At 45.8% G+C, this 13,693-nt stretch overlaps 1 protein-coding gene across 1 annotated transcript; it reads right to left on the bottom strand.

Annotated features, from left to right (window-relative positions):
- Positions 1–10,721: 10,721 nt before the first annotated feature.
- Positions 10,722–13,256, bottom strand: LOC123050139 (U-box domain-containing protein 19). Its single transcript, XM_044472977.1, has one exon. It carries the CDS (start codon positions 13,021–13,023, stop codon positions 10,954–10,956), a length of 2,070 nt encoding a protein of 689 aa, XP_044328912.1. The 5' UTR covers positions 13,024–13,256; the 3' UTR covers positions 10,722–10,953.
- Positions 13,257–13,693: the final 437 nt, after the last annotated feature.

Below are 13,693 nucleotides of genomic sequence, written 5' to 3'. Positions count from 1 at the left end.
ATATTTTGTTTTTGCATTTTAGCTACTGTAATATAACTTTTCCATGGCTTAATCCACTGATAGAAATTGATAGTTTCATCAAAACAAGCAAACTATGCATCAAAAACAGAATCTGTCTAAAACAGAACAGTCTGTAACAATCTGAACATTAACCATACTTCTGGTACTCAAAAAATTCTGCCAAAATTAGTAAACATAAAAAATTTGTATAGAAAGACAGTGCAAAAAGAATCAGAACCGTTTGACATTCCAGTAAAAAATGTAAAATCGCGCACTACAGCCAAAGTTTCTGTCCTACACCGTACAAACCAACAAGCATTGTAAACATCCTAAAGCCAACCTTGGCACATTATTTTTATAATACAATGGAATTGTACAAGGGGATAATTATTTTTGTTGAAAAGTTTATGTAAGATTCACAAAGTTTCCGTGGGCATGAACAAAGTTCAAGGACGTCCCCCACTTTCACAATGCTCGTCTATCTCACTTTCACTTTTCTTTTTGAAAAGTTTTAGGTTCTCCTCTTTATTTTTTTGTTTTAAAACTATTTAAAAGCACTCAAACAGAAATAAATGACTCTCTAAAACTTTCGGGTTGTCTCCCTGGCAGCGCTTTCTTTAAAGCCATTAAACTAGGCATATAGTGCTCAAGTAATGGATCCACCCGGATCCCAAGGTAACATATATCATGCAACAACGAAGTTTAACTCTCTTCCTATGCATCGGCATGTCATAAAAGAACAATTCATGCACACAAAAGTAAAGGCCAATGCATAGTATAAATAGTTTCTTGCAATTTTATCGTGTTGGAAACATAGAGAGATGGAGATATAGTTCCTCTCTCATAATAATTGCAAGTAGGAGCAGCAAGCACATGCATATTATATCTATCAAAATCATCATGTGTAGTAGTAAAATGCAGCCCATCAATATAATCCTTAATAAGTGCAAACTTCTCCGATATAGTGTAGTTTGGAGAATTCAAAAAGATGATAGGACTATCATGCGTGGGTGCAATAGCAACAATTTCATTCTTAACATAAGGAACTACAGCAAGTTCATCTCCATAAGCATAATTCATATTGGCATCATGGCCACAAGCATAGCAAGCATCATCAAAAAGGGGTATTTCAAGAGAATCAATGGGATCATAACAATCATCATAGCAATCATCCTTCGGTAAGCACGAAGGGAAATTAAACAATGGATGAGTTGAAGAGTTACTCTCATTAGAAGGTGGGCACGGGTAGCTAATCCGCTCTTCCTCCTTTTGTTCTTCGCTCTCCTCATCATCTTTTTCATCCAGTGAGCTCACAGTTTCATCAATTTCTTATTCCATAGACTCCTGCAAAATATAAGTCTCTTCTTGGACAGCGAAGGAGTCCTCAATATATGGTTTAACATAGGCATTAGACGCATAATTATCATAACAATATCTAAGTATGGTAAAATTTTCAGATTTGTAAAGAGTAGCACCATATTTTTCAATCAAAGAAGCAATTTCATAAGCACCCTTAAAAGCCACAAATTCTTCAATTTGTTGAACATCATAGTAATTATAAACACCCTTAGCATACGAAGATACGATTCCATTATCACTAAACTCACATTGGTAGGGAAGGTGTTTCTTAGGGTTTTCAGAACAACAAGTAAAATCATATATTTCACATAAATTCCAAGCATAGAATTGCAAACGTTGAATTTGATCCAGTAAAAGTTTCCCTTTTTTAGATATGCGGTGTCGCACATAACAAGCATGCTCATCTAAAGATTTGCCCTCAACTAAGCTAGTTGGGGTTTCAGCACGAGCACATAGGGATCGAAGATGATCCAAGTAAAAAGCTTCAGGAGTGTGATAGATTTTGAGTGGTTCTTCAACCATTGGTTCAGTAGGTACAACTAATTTTTTTGGTATTTTGCGTTTCCTACCCATAACTAAAGATAGAAAACAACTAAGAACAGCAAATAAAAATTACTTAGAGATAAAGCAAACAAGCACACACGAGAATCTTCACCCCACGCCATTGCTCCCCGGCAACAGCGCCAGAAAAAGGTCTTGATAACCCACAAGTATAGGGGATCAATTGTAGCCTCTTTCGATAAGTAAGAGTGTCGAACCCAACGAGGAGCTAAAGGTAGAACAAATATTCCCTCAAGTTCTATCGACCACCGATACAACTCTACGCACGCTTAATGTTCGCTTTACCTAGAACAAGTATGAAACTAGAAGTACTTTGTAGTTGTTTTTGGATAGGTTTGCAAGATAATAAAGAGCGCGTAAATAAAAAGTAGGGGCTGTTTAGATAAAGACACAACTAAATTAGTTTTAGTAAAGAGCTTTTTGTCACGAGAAAGTTATTTGTCCCTAGGCAATCGATAACTAGACCGGTAATCACTATTGCAATTTTATTTGAGGGGGAGGCATAAGCTAACATACTTTCTCTACTTGGATCATATGCACTTATGATTGGAACTCTAGCAAGCATCCGCAACTACTAAAGATCATTAAGGTAAAACCCAACCATAGCATTAAAGTATCAAGTCCTCTTTATCCCATACGCAACAACCCCCTTACTCGGGTTTATGCTTCTGTCACTCAAGCAACCCACTATAAGCGAATCATGAACGTATTGCAACACCCTACAGTGGGAATCCCTCACGTTTGCGCGACACGGAGAGCACCATAGGACAGCACCAATAATAAAACATGCAACTCAAACCAATCACGATCATCAATTAACCCATAGGACAAAACGGATCTACTCAAACATCATAGGATAGCCATACATCATTGGGAAATAATATATAGCGTTGAGCACCATGTTTAAGTATAGATTACAGTGGGTAAAAGAGGGGTTACACCGCTGCATAGAAGGGGGAAGAGTTGGTGATGATGGCGGTGAAGTTGTTGGTGAAGATTGCGATGATGATGATGGCCCCCGGTGGCACTTCGGCGCCACCGGAAGCGAGGGGGAGAGAGCCCCCCTCTTTCTTCTTCTTCCTTGACCTCCTCCCTAGATGGGAGAAGGGTTTTCCCTCTTGTCCTTGGTCTCCATGGCATGGGAGGGGCGAGAGCCCCTCCGAGATTGGATCCGTCTCTCTGTCTCTCTCTATTTCTGCGTTCTCAGATCTGGCCTTTCACCGTTTCTTTTATAACCGAAGATCCATAACTCCGATTGGGCTGAATTTGGACACGATCTCTATCCTGAAATTAGGTTTCTTGCGGCGAAAGAAGGGCTCCAACCACCTTACGGGGTGGCCACGAGGGTCCAGGGTGTGCCTAACCCCCTGGGGCACGCCCCCTGCCTCGTGGCCCCCTTGGGCATCTATCGCGTTGATTCTACTTCCCAAGAATCATAAATATTCCAAAAAAATTCTCCGTCAGTTTTTATCCCGTTTGCACTCCGTTTGATATGGATTTTCTGCGAAACATAAAACATGCAACAAACAGGAACTGGCACTGGGCACTGGATCAATATGTTAGTCCCAAAAATAGTATAAAAAGTTGCCAAAAGTATATGAAAGTTGTATAATATTGGCATGGAACAATCAAAAATTATAGATACGACGGAGACGTATCACTCTCCCTGCTCCTACTTTCTTTGATTTTCAGGCAAAAAGGAGATATGTTATAACTAGGGAGGAGGCGAACGAGTACGAGAGGAGGACGGAGGCAGCTCGCCTCCAAGCTGCAGCTCTTGAGGCAGTAGCTGCTGCATCTCAGTACAACCCCAGTTACGACTTTGGATATCCGCCAGGCCAGCCGTGGCCATAGACCAACTTAGGCCAAAAGCCTAAGCTTGGGGGAGTACATATTTCTCACTCATATTACATTCATGTTCACACACTCATTCCAGTTATCGGTGCTCATACTTTTTCATTGTACTATCCATGCTAGTTTATTTTCTTTTCTAAGCCTTCTTCTTGTGCCTTTAAAAAACCTTAAGAAAAACCAAAAAAATAGTTGTAGCTTTTAGCTAGTTTACTTTTCATGCCTGTAGTAGTAGTAATTAAAAGAAAACCCAAAAAGATTTCCCGTTCTTCTTTTGTTTGTTGGGAGCTTTCCCGTGTAAATAGTTTTATTTCTTTTCTTTTCTTTGGGGTCGAGAGGAGAAGACCATAATGAAAATGTTGAGTGGCTCTCATATGCATTATTGTTGATTTAACCAAGAGCCCATATCACCTTGTCTTCTCCCTTGTATTAAATGCTTGCAGATTCCAGCTTAGTCCAATGCACGTGCACTATTATTATTATCCACACCGTTCGGTCGTGCGAGTGAAAGGCAATAATGACGATATATGATGGACTGATTGAGATGAGAGAAGCTGGTATGAACTCGGCTTATCTTGTTTTTGTAAATATGGTTAGTTCATCGTTCCTGATTCAGCCTATTATGAATGAAACATGTTTGCAATGACAATTGGAGATTATAGTTGCTCATGCCATGCTTAATTTTCTAGGAGTTTATAATGGTTTACCTTGCGTGCCAACATGCTATTAAAATGGTTGTGATGTGGTATGATAGGGTGGTATCCTCCTTTGAACGATTCGAGTGGCTTAACTTGGCACATGTTCACGCATGTAGTTGAAACAAAATCAACATAGCCTCCACGATATTTATGTTCATGGTGAATTATACCCTACTCATGCTTGCACCCAGTGTTGATAAATTTTAATGCATGTTCATGACTATTGTCGCTCTCTAGTTGGTCGCTTCCCAGTCTTTTTCTAGCCTTCACTTGTACTAAGCGGGAATACTGCTTGTGCATCCACTTCCATAAACCCCAAAGTTATTCCATATGAGTCCACCATACCTTCCTATATGCGGTATCTACATGTCGTTCCAAGTAAATTTGTATGTGCCAAACTCTAAACCTTCAAATGAAATTCTGTTTTGTATACTCGAATAGCTCATGTATCAACTAGGGTTGTCTATATCTTCCATGCTAGGTGGGTTATTCTCACGATGAGTAGACTCCGCTCACCATTCACGAGAAAATGGCCGGTAACCGGGATGCCCAGCCCATGCTCAAATCAAAATAACTGCAAACAAAACTCCCCCAGGACTGTTGTTAGTTGGAGGCACCCGTTGTTTCGGGCAAGCCATGAATTGATGCTTGTTGGTGGTGGGGGAGTATAAACTTTACCATTCTGTTTGGAAACCGCCTATAATGTGTGTAACATGGAAGATATCGAGATCTCTTGGTTGTTATGTTGACAATGAAAGTATGCCACTCAAAATATTATTTATCTCTATTTCAAAACTCGAGCTCTGGCACCTCTACAAATCCCTGTTTTCCTCTGTGAAGGGCCTATCTATTTACTTTTATGTTGAGTCATCACCCTCTTATTAAAAAGCACCAATTGGAGAGCACCGTTGTCATTTGCATGCATTACTATTAGTTTACATTGAGTATGACTGTGACCGGATCTCTTTTACCATGAATTACAATGTCTAGTCAGTCCTTGATCTTCAAGGGTGCTCTGCATTTATGTTTTGCGGTCTCAGAAAGGGCTAGTGAGATACCATCTTGTTATATCATATTATGATTGTTTTGAGAAAGTGTTGTCATTCGAGATTTATTATTATTGCTCGCTAGTTGATTATGCCATTGATATGAGTAAACATGAGACCTAAATGTTATTGTGAATATGGTTAGTTCATAATCTTTGCTGAAAACTTGAATGCTGGCTTTACATATTTGCAACAACAAGATCAAACAGAGTTTGTAAAAGTTTTTCTTTATCACTTTCAGTTTGTCAACTGAATTGCTTGAGGACAAGCAAATGTTTAAGCTTGGGGGAGTTGATACGTCTCCAACGTATCTACTTCTCCAAACACTTTTGCCCTTATTTTGGACTCTAACTTGCATGATTTGAATGGAACTAATCTGGATTGACGCTGTTTTCAGCAGAATTGCTATGGTGTTATTTTTGTGCAGAAAAAAAGTTCTCAGAATGACCTGAAACTTCACGGAGAATTTTTGGAATTTATAAAAAATACTGGCGAAAGAATCAGCATCAGGGGCCCACACCTTGTCCACGAGGGTGGAGGGTGTGCCCCCCTGCCTCGTGGGCCCCCTGAGACTCCACCGACCTCAACTCCAACTCCATATATTCACGGCCGGGGAGAAAAAACCCAGAGAGAAGGATACATCACGTTTTACGATACGAAGTCGCTGCCAAGCCCTAAACTCTCTCGGGAGGGCTGATCTAGAGTCCGTTCGGGGCTCCGGAGAGGGGAATCCGTCGCCATCGTCATCATCAGCCATCCTCCATCACCAATTTCATGATGCTCACCGCCGTGCGTGAGTAATCCCATCGTAGGCTTGCTGGACGGTGATGGGTTGGATGAGATTTATCATGTAATCAAGTTAGTTTTGTTAGGGTTTAATCCCTAGTATCCATTATGTTCTGAGATTGATGTTGCTATGACTTTGCTATGCTTAATGCTTGTCACTAGGGCCCGAGTGCCATGAATTCAGATCTGAACCTATTATGTTTTCATGAATATATGTGAGTTCTTGATCCTATCTTGCAAGTCAATAGTCACCTACTATGTGTTATGATCCGGCAACCCCGAAGTGACAATAATCAGGACCCCTCCCGGTGATGACCGTAGTTTGAGGAGTTCATGTATTCACTAAGTGTTAATGCTTTGGTCTGGTACTCTATTAAAAGGAGGCCTTAATATCCCTTAGTTTCCAATAGGACCCCGCTGCCACGGGAGGGTAGGACAAAAGATGTCATGCAAGTTCTTTTCCATAAGCACGTATGACTATATTCGGAATACATGCCTATATTACATTGATGAACTGGAGCTAGTTCTGTGTCACCCTATGTTATAACTGTTGCATGAGGAATCACATCCGACATAATTATCCATCACTGATCCATTGCCTACGAGCTTTTCACATATTGATCTTTGCTTAGTTACTTTTCCGTTGCTACTGTTACGATTGCTACAGAAACTGCTACTGTTACTTTTGCCACCATTACCTTTACTTCCATACTACTTTGCTACTAAATACTTTGCTGCAGATATTAAGTCTTCCAGGTGTGGTTGATTTGACAACTCAGCCGCTAATACTTGAGAATATTCTTTGGCTCCCCTTGTGTCGAATCAATAAATTTGGGTTGAATACTCTACCCTCGAAAACTGTTGCGATCCCCTATGCTTGTGGGTTATCAAAGATGGTAAGATTTTTACTATTAGTCCTCTCAGTGCATCTTTTGCATACATTATTTTTTAAGCTAAACTTCATTTCTAAGTATGTTACTATACGATGTTTTTCAACAGGGACTCCCGATGACAGTTGTGCCTCAGTGGATCGAGACTAAAGGTCGCATGTCAATGATTAGCTTACGGCCAAGACATCCTACATTGCACATGAGTGCATTCAGGATTTCTGAAACCGAGGAATGCTTAATAGTGAAAGACTCGAGCAGAATTGTGAATGATCGGAGAGAAGTACTAGGGGGGAGCAATCAGAAGCGCAGCCCACGATTAGGAGACAGGTTTTCATCTGCATGGTCCAACATGATGAAGCGGGATTTCTACACATGTTCTATGCTACTTTACCTGAGAGAGAGCAGCAGGAGTGATTAGCTAGCTAGAACAAGTTTGAAGATTATGATGTGCTACACTATGACTATGATGATTAAATAGCTAGTGTTGGTGATAATGACTATGATGATTATTATTAGCTAGTGTTGGTGGTAATGACTATGATGATTATTATTAGCTAGTGTTGATGGTAATTAGATAGCTACACTATGACTATGATGATTAAATAGTGGTAATGACTATGATGATTATTAGCTAGTGTTGTTGGTGATGATATGATGCAAGAGTTTTTATATTAATATGATGATGATGATTATCATGATGATTAGTTATTATGATAATGATTAGTTATTATATCATTGGTGGAAGGAACGCGGATTAGATTCATGTGGATGGATCAAAAGTGACCAAAAGTTGAATTAGTAGGATTGTCGTCCTAATTCAACTTTTGATTCATCCAAATGAATCTAATCCATGTTTCTTCCTCGCAATGATATATTAATTCATCATGGACATAATGATATAACAACCTCTTAATTGATATTGTATCAAAATTTGTATAACGACGTATAAATACACTAAAAATAAAAAAATTAAACAGAATACCTGTAGCGCTGGACAGCAAACATGCTACTACTAGTTATATTAGCAGTAGCGCTTGCCACACGCGCTACTGCTAAGGAATAGTTGTAGCGCCTTACTAGTGGTGTCGTGCCCCGTGCTACTAGTAGGTATTAAACCCACGCTACTACTAGGGTTTTCCCTAGTAGTGTGTTGCTAAGGCTGTTGCCAACTTAGATGAGGTGCTAAGCACATTAAATAGCTTAGCAACTATACTCCCCAATGCACAGGTGCTTAGCTTCTTGTAGCTAATCTTCATTCCTTTAATGCTTTAGCAACTAAAGTTTTTCATGCATTGGTGAAATTTTTTTCATTTAAATGTTTGCCTAGGATCACACGCTTGGCATTGTTTCTTCTTGGATTCACCACATTCATCTCTCTCCTCTTAATTAACTTGCCACATCAGATTTTTTGCCTACATGACAGGCTTAGCACCTGTATAAGGTGGAGCATTGGGAGGGGCCTAAGAATTTTAATGCTCTTAACACCTCATGTAAGCACCAATGCATTGGAAATGACCTTATTGGGATCAACACCGTAATCAAATGATGGTGTTCTCCTGTTCTCAAAGAGTCATCTCGGCATGTGGGCACATGAAAACCGGTTGCTCCTCCACAGAGTCAATTGTTGCCATCAAGTGATCGGCAATTTGTCAAGGCCCCGAAATTCGCTGCACATCCCAGCGGCGGGATTGGATACCTACATCAGATTGAAGTATTTTTTGTATCCTGAAAAGGGAGTTGTTTCTAGGCGGGGTGAAAATCATATTCTTGCGTGTTGGTTATATACTTGATATATGAATATGTACATTCTTACGTGATGTAGATTTAAAAACATAACGACTTTCGTTTATTCAAGTCTCCCAACATGCACGGTCAATTTTCCGGAAGAAAAAACATGCGCCGCAACCTAGTTTTTCTTTACAAACATGCACATACACTCACCCTTGTAAGCACCTTCGAGAGATTGAATAGACAGATTTTAAGATTAACGAAGACACCATAAACACCCCACTATCGATGTGGACATCATCTCTCACTAATAGAATATATTGCCTTTATAAGACACATATGTGTCAAATTTGAGGTTTGATCCCTGGCGGGCTGAGGATACAACCACCCTCCTAACCATCTAACCACAGATTGGTACTCTGCATTGCAGCCTAGTAATTTGGCACTCTCTTATGCACAAAGGGAAACAACTAAACCCCACAAGCAAATCACTTTCTACATGTGCACTGCAACTTGTGTGGATGACTTTTCAGTAAGCAACGATGGAACAATGGTGGCTTCCTCCTTCGCTACGTGGATGGTGAGTAGCAGAGTTACGGGTGGTCCTGGTGTTGTCATGGCTTCAGCGGTGGCGGCTCTCTAGTCTTGATTTGAATGTCTCGAGCCCGGTCCTCTCTTTTGGCTGGACTAGTGAAGTTGGTACCTCGCGTGACGCCGTTGAGGCTCCAACCAAAAGTTCGTGCTCTGGCACCGTCACCGACAAGGCTCGTGGATGTTGCTTCCCTCTTGGGGGCATCACCCTAAGGGCCCCCTCCCCCTAACAGTGCTCCTGGTGGAAGCCCTAGTTCGTTCTTTCAGGCTCGACGATGGTGGCAGATTACATTGTTACCCTCTTGGGGCGTTTTCATGGATCTGAGACAGCCGGCTCTATCCATGGCATGAAGTGTCCTGGTCCAGAGCATGGAGTGGTCTTGTTTGCTCCTACATTTTGCACGTGACCTTGTGCTCACTGTTCTTGGTCCTTGTTGTCTGCGAAGAGGATCGATGCTCTATGGCCCAGAACGAGAGGGCATGGCGACCCTCCTCGGCAACATCTTGATGTGTTCGAAGCATTGGCGTTCGATGGTTCCCCCCCGGAGACGCTTATTTGTTCCTGGTCAGTGGTATCGGGTGATTCTTGTTTTGAGGTGGCTTTTTCGAGTATATGCTTCGAGTTAATGGAGTTTACACTATTTACTTAGATGTCTTTTTTTGGTTTGTAGTAGGGTTTCTTCACCATTAATGTATTGATTCAAATGATTAAATTCGCGAACCAACCTGTGATTGGATGGTTAGAGGGACAGTGGTATCTCCAGTCCACCAAGGTTCAAGTCCTGGTCCTCGCATTATTCCTAAATTTATTTCAAAATTTCCGGCGATGCGCTTTTAGTGATATGTCGGCTCAGTCTCTCGAAGGTGCTCATAGGGGTAGGATGTGCATGTATGTATGAGCGCTTGCGTGTGTACTGTGTTAAAAAATGATTAAATTAGGGTAGGGTGTGCATGTGTGCATTCATTGTGGTGAGTGTATGCATGTATGTATGAGCGTTTGCGTCTGTATTGTATTAAAAATGATTAAATTCGAACGAATCATACATGATGATTAAATCTAGCCGTCTGTACTATGTTAAAAAATGATTAAATTCGAACGACTCATACATGATGATTAAATCTAGCCGGACATGCGTATGATCGGAAAGATCACGAGCCGCTGGATTTACATGTACTGCATAGTTTGGGCACAGGTATGATGCACGTAGCAGTTTCATTCATCGTTTGCGTTATATTTATAAAGTGGGGCGAAAGTTTGGCACTCTCTTTTTACATAGGCACTCTCTTATGTACAATTTTACATTGTGTGATGCCCATCCCTGCTCTTAAAAAAACGCGAGCAGGGGCAGAGGAAGGAGAACTCGCCGCCGAAAATAAAAACAAATTACAGGAATCATCTGTACACCTCATCAGTCATCACACCCAAGCTCGTGTGCTATATAGCTATACTCGAATGACACGGTCACCGGCCGGCGGCGCGACCGGCAGCGGCTGGCGCTGCTCGTAGACCCGGTGGATCTCGTTAATGAGCCACCTCGCCTTCTTGTTCGCCAGAGGGCTGCCGTCGGCGATGAGCGCGTACAGCGCGGGCATCAGCGCAGCCATCTTGCCCATCAGGGCGACGACCTTGTCCCCTCCGTGCAGGCACAACGAGGCCAGCAGCGCCACGCAGTGGTCCTTCCCCGACCGAGACGCCGACGCGCCGAGGAAGTCGACGAGGCTCGCGACGAGCTCCGAGCTGGCCAGGACGGCCGTCGCGCCGGCCGGCTGCTCGCCGATCCTCGCGAGCAGGGCGACGGCGTCGTTCGCCAGGTCCTCGCGGTCGCCGGGCAGGAGGCTGGCGAGCACGCCCACGGCGCCTGCGGTCACCGCCTTCCCGATGCTGCTCGCGCCGTGGAGCACCCCGTGGAGGCTCACCAGCGCGTTCTTGCGGCCGCGGTAGGTGCCGTCCCTCATCAGGCGCACCAGCGTCGGGATGGCCTCCGGGATGCGCCCGATCTCCTGGCAGTACTCGCTGTTCGGCGAGAGGTAGAACAGGATGGCCGCCGCGTTCTGCCGCGCCTCCACCTTGGCCGCGACGTTGACGGCGTCGACGACGAGCCCGAGCCCGCCCGCCTCCACGAGCGCCCTCCGCCCGTCCGCGTGCTTCGAGAGGTTGAGCAGGCTGGCGATGGCGTTGTCCTGGACGGACGCGTCCGCCGAGGAGACGAGGTGGAGGAGCCACGGCACGGCGTCGGCCTCCGCGAGGCACGCGCGGTGGTACACGTTGCGCTTCGCCAGCTTCCGCACCTCGAAGGCCGCCTTCTTCTGCTCCTCGGGCGTGCCCCTGGAGAGCCTGGCGATAAGGAAGGCCACGGCGAGACGCACGCCGCCGGCCGCCGCCGGGCCGAATGCCGAGGCGGTCTTATCGACCGCGGACCGGTGCTTGCTGCTCTGCTGCTCGTGGAGCGGCGTCCCATTGGCGAGGAGCAGCTGCTCGACAATGCCGCGCGCGGCTACGTTCGGCACGAACTGGGCGCTGCGGAGCTTCTCGCCGGTAACAGGGCACGTCCGGCAGCCGCTCTTGACCCACCGTTTGATGGACGTCCGGTCGTAAGTTTGGCCGGTGGTCACGGTCACCGGGTCAGTCATCAGCTCCAGACTGATCGGGCATTGCAGTGCCTCCTGGCTGGTCCACGCCGCGCAGCTCGCCGCCGGCCTAGGCCCGGGCGCTGCCGCGTCAGCCTTCTTGGTATCAACGGTGTCAAACAAGACGACCCGACAGTAGACGAGGAACGCCATGAGGCCGCTGATGAGCACGAGGTCGTTGTCGTTCTCGCGGCCGTCCTCCAGGCGGTCCAACAGCTCGGCCTCGAGGAAAGCGGCCTCCTCGGCGCAGTCGCACCAGCTGGTGATGCCGACGCGGCCGAGCACCATCATCGCGTCCTCCGCGTGCGGCGTGGCGCTGCCCCTGAACAGCGCGAGCATGGAGCGCACGCTCCGGGTGGCGCGCCCGTCGTCCTCGTCCGGCCACACCGGCGCGCGCCACGCCTGCTGGGACAGGAGCCTCGCGAGCTCTCCGGCATCGACGGACGCCCCGACCACGTCGGCCGGCAGGACGTCCAAGGCCGTGGCGACCGAGCAGAGGACGAACCGGAGCTCGGAGGCGACGAGGTCTGCGTTCATGAGCACCCACAGCCTGGCCCCTCTCCTGGAGCAGTCCGCGAGCAGGAACCTGAGCTTCTGCATGGCCACGTGGAGCTCGGACAGGCCGAGCACCGACGCGTCCGGCAGGGGCGCCGCCGCCTCGCGGACCTCCTCGAGGAACGCGAGGAGGACGCGGGTGACGCGCAGGGCCTCGCCGGCCCCTCGCCGGAGCACGGGGAGCGCGGCGGCGTCGTGGCGGGCGACCTCGGCCACGAGGGCGACGAGCGACGCCAGCAGCGTCCCCGGGGCGATGGCCTCGCACGGGCACACCGTGGGCAGCGCCAGCATCCGGCGCCCCGGCGGCGCCCTACGGTCGTGCGGCGGCATGTCGCGGATGGCAATTGGATTTGGAGGGAACGCGACGCACCAGACACAAAATCTGTGAGGATTGAGAAGCGGGGTCGCTCTCTTCTCTTCTCGCGGCGGCCAAGAATCGGAGGAAGAACTATTTATAGGGACGACGGTACACGTGCTAGTTCAAGCAAGCGTGGACGGCCATGGATAGGGCTCGGGCTGGTGGCGCGCGGCGGTTCGCCGATGGTGGCGCGTAGGAATCTGGTTACGGTGGGCGGCAGCTTCCGGACGGACGGCGGCAAGGCAACGAGCCAATATCATGATTGCATAGTGCTGCACTGTGCGGGCGGGCGGCAGCTTTTTTAAATCATGGGGTTGGTTTATGTGCTTCAGATAACAAGATTTGCTGTCTCGACTCTCGATTAGTTGGGAATCGAGCAGATACAAAATTGTTATTTTGTTAAGGGGGTGGGGGGCAGAAGATATCCCTTGGAAGGGTTTGTCTAGGACACATCTAGATGTGACATAGTTATGTCACATCTAAATTGATGTCAACTCTGTTTGTGGTCTATTTTTTTTTCTAGTTTTTTTGTTTTTTGTTGCTGCATTATATATTTATGGAAGTTTAGATGTGACATCTTTAAAAAACATCTAGATGCGAATTAGACAAACTGATATTGCAATATGGAAATCGACTCGGCTC

This window comes from Triticum aestivum, chromosome 2D (genome assembly GCF_018294505.1).
Source record: "Triticum aestivum cultivar Chinese Spring chromosome 2D, IWGSC CS RefSeq v2.1, whole genome shotgun sequence".
NCBI lineage: Eukaryota > Viridiplantae > Streptophyta > Magnoliopsida > Poales > Poaceae > Triticum > Triticum aestivum.
The sequence above is the reverse complement of the archived record's forward strand: the minus strand, read 5'-3'. Positions and strand labels throughout refer to the sequence as shown.